This window comes from Xenopus tropicalis, chromosome 9, assembly GCF_000004195.4.
Source record: "Xenopus tropicalis strain Nigerian chromosome 9, UCB_Xtro_10.0, whole genome shotgun sequence".
Classification (NCBI taxonomy): Eukaryota; Metazoa; Chordata; class Amphibia; order Anura; family Pipidae; genus Xenopus; species Xenopus tropicalis.
In genome coordinates, this window is record NC_030685.2 from 25,833,787 (window position 1) to 25,844,864 (window position 11,078).

At 41.3% G+C, this 11,078-nt stretch overlaps 1 protein-coding gene across 1 annotated transcript; it reads left to right on the plus strand.

Annotated features, from left to right (window-relative positions):
- The first annotated feature begins 5,637 nt into the window (after positions 1–5,637).
- Positions 5,638–10,489, plus strand: LOC101731081. Its single transcript, XM_031893491.1, has 3 exons — positions 5,638–7,163; positions 7,509–7,510; positions 9,821–10,489. Exons 1-3 carry the CDS (start codon positions 5,768–5,770, stop codon positions 10,421–10,423), a joined length of 2,001 nt encoding a protein of 666 aa, XP_031749351.1. The 5' UTR covers positions 5,638–5,767; the 3' UTR covers positions 10,424–10,489.
- Positions 10,490–11,078: the final 589 nt, after the last annotated feature.

An 11,078-nucleotide genomic window follows, 5' to 3' on the forward strand; every position in this document is an offset into this window, starting at 1 on the left:
ATTCTTCCAACTATTGCTCTCCATTGTTCCCATTCAGAGGGCCGGATTTATAAGCCGGGCGCCCCGAGGCCGCCCCCTGGCCGTCGCCGTCCCCGCCCCCCTCGCGCGCGCATGCGTGACCGGTGCACGAACCACCGCCCGCGCATGCGCACACTCACTTCAATCGCATTGGGGGAGAGGTCCCATTGCTCCGTATACGACAAAAACCTTTAATAATTTGGTGCGGCGGGGCGACATGCCGCCCCCCAATTTATGCCACCCTAGGCCCGGGCCTTTGTGGCCTTTCCACAAATCCGGGCCTGCCCATTCAAAAATAGGGAATGATCGTGAAGCAGGCCAAATGGTTAGGAGCAGGAGGGCCCAATGACATCTGGGCCCACCAGGAGTTTCCCTGGTATTCTGGTGGGCCAGTCTGTCACTGAACCTGCTGGTCCTCTTACCATTAAAAGGAGTAAAGAAAGCAGAGAATATACAGCCTTATGTGCCACTGTCACTGCTACTACAACTCCCAGAATGCTAAATAAGGTTTTGGGTTCACCGTATTGTTAGGGTTCAATGAGCAGATGCCTGATCAGTACACACTGAAATATCATTTGGGAAGGGTAGAAAATCTCATTGGGGGGAGGCCTACATGTGATATTCCTTCTTTGGTCTTTTTATGTGATTTGATCATGAGCCAAAGTGCTGAATGTCCCATTAGTTTGTAATTGTCCTACATATAGTCGCTTATATTAGGTTTGTCCAACTGCAGGCCCATGGGCTACATGCAGCCCTCCTAGAGACTTCCATAGTCCCCAACCAGCCCAACTCTACTAACTTTATTTTACTATAGTCTGGGGCTCAATCATGTGGAACACTGGATAATCCTACTACCGCATTAAAAAATGATGCCTTTGATAATGTTATTAAGGCTGTCCTCAAAAAGTAATGAAATAAAATGTAATTATTCCAGTTGTAAAGTAATAAAATAAAAAAACAATGATATTTCTGCCTCTCACTATTCGCTCCTTTGCTTGCTCTGACTATACATACCATTGTTGAAATATTATGTCAGCAGTCGTATCTCTGGACTCCGATTCCCACAGTGTCTTGCATGTCCTGTGATTAAAAGACCAGAGGAGAAAGAGAAATAACAAGCATGCAAAGCACTGTGGGAATGGGAAGTTTGGCTATAGGAGACATGATTTCTGATATACTGTCTATGCAGTCCAACAAGCGGTTACTAATAGCACAAGTACATACATACACTGATTTTTAGCTTTTTTAAAAAACCTATTAGCTACAGTTGCTTAGAATTATTTTTTGTTTTATTATTCAAAAACTTGGTGGATGTCTCTGCTAAATATAAAAAAAGATCATGCTTTCTAGAAATATTGCACTGTATAAATGCATTTAGGGCATTTTCATAGCCTGGTGCCACTGGCCCTTGATGGTGAAGTTAAACGAAACCTTTCCTGCGTAGAGATTAATGAGATATATTTTTATACTACATTTCCTTAGGAGGCAAATTGCCTCAAGTGGGTGCTGGGAAGAGACTGAGTCGTGAGAGTGGCATCTTGCTGCAGATGTGATGCTTCCCTGCGCTCGAGCAATGCTGCCTCAGCGCTTCACCTAATACATGGAGCTCCCAATATTGCTGATGGCAGCGGCTGGCAGCTCCCAGGGGTTATCGGGGACAGACGTTTCAAACTCCCTTCTCTTGCAGACTCTGGAGTATGAAATCAAATGTTATGTTTCCTGTAAAAGGAGAATTGTATATTCAAATATAAAGGTATAATACATTATAATGCATGTGCAGGGGGACAGGGTCATCTTTCACCCATGGGTGCTGCCCTATGCACCTAGCATCAGATTTCCCTGCCATTAGGTGCAGAGCATAGCTGGACCCCAGATACAAGTGCTTTGTACCCCCTTAAATCTCTTGCACTTGCATCTTGGGTCTCTGTAAATTGCTCCTTTATGAATGTATCGTGAATGGAGAGTTGCAAGCCTTTTGCTCTCTGGACCTGAAACTTCTTGCTTCGGAGCTTAGAGGGTCTATATTTCCACTTGAACCTAGGTGCAAAGAGAAAGAGGAACATTCAACACACACATTTATATACATAGCTACATACAGTATATATAGCAAAAGGCATACATTGGAGCCCTCTACTGGCTAATATACAATTTCCTCAATGTCAGAAACAACTTACTGCTTAGCAGACTTTAGAAAGCTTTTCCCTTCCCTTTGTCAATAGCCATGGCTTGTGTCCATCTACCAGACACTGGAAAGATTTCACTGCCCTGCTCCCCTGCACCCTAGAACTCCCTGAGCAAATATGGACTCTGGTTGCTGCATCTTTCATGATCCACATAATCAGGAGGCACTAGGCAGTTCTGACATTCTAATATTTTGTACGGTTAGTACTGCCATTCTAATGTTAAGTACTGTTAGAAGTGCCTTTCTAATGTTACGTACTGCCTAAACATTGTCATTGCAGCTGCCTTTTTAACATGGCCATATTGTCCTGACCTTTTCCCTCATATGTAATAAAAGGCACTAAGTTTGCCCAGAAGTAGTAATTTATAGCAACCAATAAGATGTTTGCTTTTAAACAGGTGACCAGTGTAGTGACCTCTGCTTGTGTGGACATTTTGGTTAAGGGCATTCCTACTGTATTGCCATTTGTCTATGATTCATTATGCTGTTCCTGTTTCCCACTTCCTTTCTAAGCTAAAAGAAAGTATGGAGTAGGCTAGTTTACCCACCATGTTATAATAAATGTACCAGAAGTAACTGTGCTTGTCTGACAGCTTCACATACTAACACAGCAGAATCATTTAACCCACTGATATCCAAGCAGTGTATCACAACCAGTCAATTCTACCTGCTGATTTGTTGCTATGGGTTACTGCTACTGGGCAAACATAGTGCCTTTTATTACATTATCCCCTAAGTCTTATGGGTTATGTTATATCTATGATACCATAGGGGTCTCTGCGAGATATGAAGTCTGAAAAAAAGTTAAATATACTTCCCAGATGCTTTGTGGGAGCCCTGTTTGTTTGCGGAGTTCTCTTTATAGCATATCTGTACACTTACATTGAACAGTATTGCTTTAATATTTTTCATATATGCTGGACATTTATAGGCATTGTCACATGCATTTGTTGTTTTAGGTGGTAACAACAAATTGTTATTAGATATAGAAAGAGGGCCTATTACCTCAAGGAATGTTTTTAGGGCTGTGAGTATTTTAGGTATGCCACAGTATAGTCATGTTTTTTATTATATTATATTTAGAGACTGTTGACTAGTGATTGGTGAAATAGGATTGGTAAATTATATAATTCTTTGCAAAAACAAGGTGCAACTTTGGGGTAGCCAGGTGCATTGTAAAAACAAAACATGGCCCCTTACCCTTTTTTTGCCCATACTCTCCTTTGGTAAATGAGTCCTATTGAGTTTTATTAAAGGCAAACTTTGAAAAACAGTTTTGCAAATATACTAATTAATGTAAAGGGAATTTACTTGCTCGTACTTTTCATTAAACCCAGTACATTAATGACAAAACATAGTGGGCCTTGTTTATGAGCAGATGAGGAGCTATAGATAAAAAATGTACAAAACTCCAAACAGAAAGGATTTACACCAAGCTTTAAAATTATAATGCTACAATATTAGCAAAATGGAGGAGGAAAAAAGGCATAAATTATTGCTGTAACCTGTAAGAGTTTTACAGATATAAAATATTTATATTTATGTACTTGATTCATTAAGTAATAGCAGTGTACAATATTAGATCCGTAAAACCAATTTTTCTTCATAATTGCTGATGGAGATTTTTTTCCAGGTCTCATAAAGAAAAAATTCCTTTCTACTGATTCATTTGGGACTATTTTAAGTCGGGCAATGAATCTGACAATTCAGCTTGTCCTCTACCGTTTCATCCACTAAGGAAATTCCAGTCTGGATCTGCTGGATCAGATATCCTACACCTCAGCTGACCGAAAACCCCTGTTCCTGTTGTAGCAAAGCCATATGAGATGGGATGACAACAGTTACACTAGCAACGTCCCCATATGTGTCTGTGGGAAGTGGGCTTTCCCTCTAGGGGGTGCTCTGGAAACTGGAAATCATTTAAGCAAATTTCATGAAAATGCTAAATATACTGCAAATCCAAAATACTTGATTGCAGAAACATCTTTGCAGTCTGGGCTCCAACATTTGCCATGATCCCTCTTTATAAGAAGGACTCTTTGGGTGTGGGTAGGATGCAGATGAGTTTCCAAACTGTGGGGTTTGACTTCATGAAGAGTGGTTGGAAGGGGAGTCCAGCCTGAAGATCATTTAGTGTGAGATTTAAGGAAAATCTGTTGTGCATTGAAAGTCCATTTATTTTTATGAATTTGCAAGGGTTTCCCATAATATCGGAATCTTTTTCCTTTCTATACAGTGTCGGACTGGGCCCAGGGGCCCACCAGAAAATATTAGACCATGGGCCCACTCTCCAAACTAATTTTCCTCCTTTCCTCACTAAAACCACTTTATTCTCCAAGTCTCTTTTATTTACATGCTAGCATCTATTTCTCCTCTTGGTTCCCATTCATAAATGGGTAATAAGCATGAAGCAGGCTAAATGGTCAGGCAGGAGGGCCCACTGACACCTGGACCCACCGGGAGTTTTCCTGGTATCCTGGTGGGCCAGTCTGACTCTGTTTCTATAGCATAATGGTATTTACCAATAGAAGAAATTCCTTATTGGGTCATCAGCAGTGGGAAGATTAAAAGGATACTGAGGGAAGTAACAGAAACAAAATGCAGAATAAGTGGGAGAATTCCAGGTTATATGATAAAAATTGTCTCAGGCAGGATAGGACTGCGCATGCATTTGTTCATTTCCAGCGACTATTGACACTGGGTGCGAAGGGAATCACTGGAATCACCACCTGTTTGGAAGGTGGCGGTAGCTCTAAGGTTTCCCCTGCCATCTTGGAATTTTTACAGGAGCCAGGCAGAGGGGTGGCGGAGAGAGAAGCAACGTGGGGGCAGCACGAAAGAACAACTTTGGTGCTGGTATTCTGCCTGTGCAAGTGTAGGTGGGGAATGTTGTTAATCCATCCATTTCTGCAATCATCTTACTGGCATGTCTGGAGTTAATTGAGTGCTCATTGGCCATCATTCAGGGATCTTACTAGCTTGTCTGGGGTTAAACAAGTGCACAGTGGCTATTTCTACAGTGATCATACTGGCATGTCTGCAGTTAATATGCTGATGATCTATTTCCTGTAGTAATTATACTGACATTTTCTTGGGTTAATTCACTGAGTAACTATTTTTGGTAGTAAATATACTGGCACGTCTTAGGTTATAATGCCCATTGTCTGGTTTATTTAGTGATTATACTGGCTCGTCTGGGCTCAATATGTAGATTATCCATTTTCTGTAGCAATTATACTGGCACGTTTTGGGTTAATATGCAGATTGTCCATTTTTCATAGTAATTACACTGGCACACCATTAGGCATTTTAGCCAGTCATTATCAGGCCTTTAATTCCTATAATACCTGCCCCATCATCATGCAGATATAACTGTTGGGAGAAAGCATCCCCTCCCCAATCAGTGTGTGACCCTTGACCTCTTGGCCAGTAGGGGTGGGTATGTTAGCCAGTAGTCCTGTCAGTTGAGTTATTAGACAGCCTTTTAAAGTGACTAACCCAGTTGCCAACCAGTAGATGCCTGTGCAAGCCAGATATTGCTAGATATAGCAAGCAGAATTCCAGGATATGAGCACCACAGACAGCGACAGCTCCACAGAAAAGAAGCCAGTCAGCTGCGCAGAGGGAGTGGCTGAAAAAAAGCAGGAAGCAGCACAGTCTCCTTCTGAGAGAGATGCAGAGAGAGGGGTAAAATGCCATGCCAGTGATGTAGCATTCAATGTGATATTCAATCTCCCTTCCTTGTCTACAGCCTTCACAAAAGAGCTTTTGCCTACAACTATCTGTAAAGCCCAATTGCCATCAGGCATCTTAAATGTGACTTTGCCTTCAAGCAACAGTAATATTATTTTGCCTGCAAGCAGCATGAATGAACCTTTGGCTTCAAACAACATTACTGTTAATTTGCCTGCAGGCAGTGTAAATTCACAGTCCCCTTCTGAGAGGCCAAAACATAGTAAGGAGATGGGTGTAGAAGGGAACATCAGTGATACAGTAATCAGTCTCCCATCTTTGGCTAAAGGCTGCAAAAATGATCTTTTGCTTACAGCTACCTGTAATGTCTGGTTGCCTTTGGACAGCATATATAATTCTTTGCTTTTAAACAACAACAATGTGCCTTTGGTTACCAGAAGTAATACTGATTTACCTTCAGGCCGCAAAAATGCTCTTTTGCAGAGAGGCCCATGTAAAGCTATGGTGCCTGCAGACAACATAAATTCTCTTTACCCCATCACCAAAAAAAATGCTTCTTTGCCTCTAGGCTCAATAAATACTGTCTTACCTATATGCACTGATAATGCTCCAGAGATTCCAAAATTTGACTGCCATCAGACCGGGCCCCTCTCACAAGTGAGTGCCTTAATAGACCAAGTGGTCTACACGCACTCAGCCATACTAGGAAGTGAGGCCTTATTACTGCAGAGTGAAGAGTTTCTTATGCTAACAAGAGATATCTTAAAGCAGGGTATGGACGCAGAAAAGCAGTGGAACCAAAGGCTAACAGAAGATCGCCTACATCACAAAATAGCTAAGAAGGAAATGGCGTGGATGCAGTTATGTTATAGTAAAAGTGGTTCATTATCCCCACCATTTTCTGAAGAGCATTTCACTCAGTTCCAGGATGTAATTGAAGACACTGATAGGGTCCTGCTGAAATTTGAGAAACTCTGTGCCATGTACAATGTGCCTGAGCCAGAGTGGGTCTGTTTTCTACCTGACAGGCTCAAAAGCAAAGCAATAGGATACTACTGTGATGTGCCTATGAATGCCTGCCAGGATTACAAAATAATAAAGGCAGCCTTGCTGAAACCTTATGATATTGAACCAGAAATCCATCGTGTCAAGTTCCGAAATATGGTGCGGAATGCAGAAGAATCTTTTACCCGCTTTTACCAGAGACTCCAGTACCGCTATAAGCGATGGATGGACACCTCTAATGTAAAAAAATTTAAGGACTGCTATAGTTACATAGTTACATAGTTACATAGTTACATAGGGTTGAAAAAAGACCAGTGTCCATCAAGTTCAACCCATCCAAGTAAACCCAGCACACCTAACCCACACCTACCAATCTATACACACATACATACACTATATATACAACCACTAGTACTAACTGTAGATATTAGTATCACAATAGCCTTGGATATTCTGATTGATCAAGAACTCATCCAGGCCCCTCTTAAAGGCATTAACAGAATCTGCCATTACCACATCACTAGGAAGGGCATTCCCCAACCTCACTGCCCTCACCGTGAAAAACCACCTACGCTGCTTCAAATGGAAGCTCCTTTCCTCTAATCTAAAGGGGTGACCTCTGGTGCGCTGATTGTTTTTATGGGAAAAAAGAACATCCCCCAACTGCCTATAATCCCCTCTAATGTACTTGTACAGAGTAATCATGTCCCCTCGCAAGCGCCTCTTTTCCAGAGAAAACAACCCCAACCTTGACAGTCTAACCTCATAGCTTAAATCTTCCATCCCCTTAACCAGTTTAGTTGCACGTCTCTGCACTCTCTCCAGCTCATTAATATCCTTCTTAAGGACTGGAGCCCAAAACTGCACTGCATACTCAAGGTGAGGCCTTACCAGGGACCTATAAAGGGGCAAAATTATGTTCTCATCCCTTGAGTCAATGCCCTTTTTTATACAAGACAGCACTTTATTTGCTTTAGTAGCCACAGAATGACACTGCCTGGCATTAGACAACTTGTTATCAACAAAAACCCCTAGATCCTTCTCCATTAAGGAAACCCCCAACACACTACCATTCAGTAGATAGTTTGCGTTTATATTATTTCTACCAAAGTGCATAACTTTGCACTTATCAACATTGAACCTCATTTTCCAGTTTGCTGCCCAGTTATCTAATTTTGTCAAATCGCTCTGCAAAGCAGCAGCATCCTGCATGGAACTTATAGTTTTGCACAATTTAGTGTCATCAGCAAAAATAGAAACAGTACTGTCTATGCCCACCTCCAGGTCATTAATAAACAAGTTAAAAAGCAAAGGCCCAAGGACTGACCCCTGCGGTACTCCACTAACCACACTGGTCCAATTAGAAAATGTTCCATTTACAACCACTCTTTGTAATCTATCCTTCAGCCAGTTCTCTATCCAATTACAAATATTATGTTCTAGGCCAATATTCCTTAATTTGATCATTAACCTTCTGTGAGGTACTGTATCAAACGCTTTAGCAAAGTCCAAGTAGATGACATCAACTGCCATTCCAGCATCAAGGTTCCTGCTCACCTCCTCATAAAAGGCGACTAAATTAGTCTGGCAAGATCTGTTACGCATAAAGCCATGCTGGCACAAACTAATAGTATTGTGAACTGCAATGTATTCAAGTACCCTATCCCTTATTACCCCTTCCAAAAGTTTTCCTACTACTGATGTCAGACTAACAGGCCTATAGTTTTCAGGCTGAGAACGGGATCCCTTTTTAAATAACGGCACCACATTAGCAATCCGCCAGTCTCTTGGCACCATGCCAGACCTCAATGAATCCTGAAAAATTAAGTGAAGAGGTTTGGCAATCACAGCGCTCAGCTCATTTAATACCCTGGGATGAATCCCATCCGGCCCTGGACCTTTGTTTACCTTTACATGTTCAAGTCTCTTTTGAATTTCCTCCCGAGTGACCCATGCGCCAGTAGCTAAATTACTAGAACTGGGCATATTACAAGGGAAGCCTTCATTATCTGGCTCCTCAGATGTATAGACAGATGAAAAATAAGAGTTCAAAATTTCAGCTTTTTCCCCGTTCTCATCAACCAACTTACCCCCCCGTGATAATAAAGTTCCCACCCCTTCTTGCTTCATTTTTTTACTATTCACATAATTAAAAAATAATTTAGGATTCTTTTTACTCCTAGCTGCAATATCCCTTTCCATTTCTATTTTAGCTTGCTTGATAGCTTTTTTGCATGCTTTATTTGCTTCCTTGTACCTGATGAAAGTTTCTGCTGTCCCAGCTAACTTGAATGCCCTAAAAGCACATTTTTTCTTACCAACCTCGACAATAACACTTTTATTCAGCCATAAAGGTTTTGCTTTGCGATGCCTCTCCTTGCTTACAAGGGGGATATACTGTTGTGTATACCTACAAAGCAATGTTTTAAAGATGTTCCATTTTCCTTCTTTGTCTAACCCCATGAAAAGCCTTTCCCAGTTGACACATTGCAGAGATGCCCTTATACTGGCAAAGTCTGCACGTCTAAAATTGAGCGTATTAGTTACTCCCTTATAGCGCTGTCTCTGCAGCATTATCTCAAAGGAGACCATGTTGTGATCACTGTTCCCCAAATGCTCACCCACACAAATGTTAGAGATGAGTTCATTATTATTAGAAATCACCAGGTCCAAAATAGCGTCATTCCTAGTGGGTTCTTGAACTGCCTGAAATAAAAAGTTGTCATTTAGCATATTTACAAACCTACTAGCTTTTTCTGACTTAGCCACCCCATTACTCCAGTCAATGTCCGGATAATTAAAGTCCCCCATAACAACAACTTGACCTAGTTTTGAAGCCTCCTCCATTTGCAACAATAGCTGGGCCTCATCCCCCTCATCTATACGGGGTGGTTTATAGCATACACCAATGATCACTATAAGCCTCTAGTGTTAGAGCAATTGCTTCAAACGTGTCCAGCTGAGGTTAAGCAAACGGTTCTAAACCAAGAGGGCTGCACGCCATATCAGGCTGCCAAAATTGCAGATGAAAGCATGCAGCTACATCCGAAAACTGCTGCTCATCCCAAACTGAAGAAACGCTGTGCACCACCCAAAATAGATGGAAATATAGATGACTTCCTTCAGTATTTTGTTGCAGACAATGAAAACATCTTGGATATGTTGGATTTATTTGAGTGCAGGTGCATGTTTCAGAATTTGCCCAAATCACGCTGGGTGAAATGTTTATATCGCAAACTGAAGGGGAAAGTGCTGGATGTCTGCTTATCTGTGCCACAAGAACACAAGCATGATTATGATTTTGTAAAGGCAGAAATCTTAAGATTTTATGCCATCACACCCAAGACCCATTTGAAAAAGTTCCGAACCATCCAGCGTCAGGCTGATCAAACCTTTACAGTTTTTTATCAAAGCCTTCTCTGCCATTATAATAGGTGGATGGAGGCATATGCAGTCAAGACTTTTGGACAGTGCACTAACATTTCAGAACATTTCATAACAAGCCTGGCTATGTATTGTGTTTAAAGGAAAGCCATATTTTAGTATATCCACAATATTATACAGAATGTTTAATAAAATAGAGTAACAATAGTCAGTATGATTTTTTTGTTTTTTGAGGTTTCAAAATGTCAAGCTCACCTGGCCATTGCAGATCCACCAGATCAGTCAGGGTTGTAAAACAGTTTTTTAAAAATCAGGTTTGGTGCTCCAATCATCCTTGTAACTATAATGAGGTTTGTGCTTTTCCCTGGATTTGCATGGTGAGGGCTTGGTGCAATGGAAACCAAAACATGGGGGGTTCTGGGAACTTTATCTCTGTGCTGTGTGAGGCAGAGGCACATAAGCAAATACTGTGAGCAGCAACATAACACTACAAAGTAAAATGCCTTTATCGCAGTTCTTGGCACAGAGAATTATACTGGCATGTCTGGGGTTATTATACTGATTATCAAGTTCCTGTAGTAGTTATACTGGCATATCTAGGGTTACTATGGCGATTAATCTGTCCCTCTAGTAATTATACTGGCACATCTTGGGTTAAAACTCCCCTTATCTATTTTATTTAGTGATTATACTGGCCAGTTATGGGTTAATATGCAGAATATCCATTATCTATAGCGATTATACTGGCACATCATGGGTTAATACACTGGCACGTCTGGGGTATGATTTGGTAAAA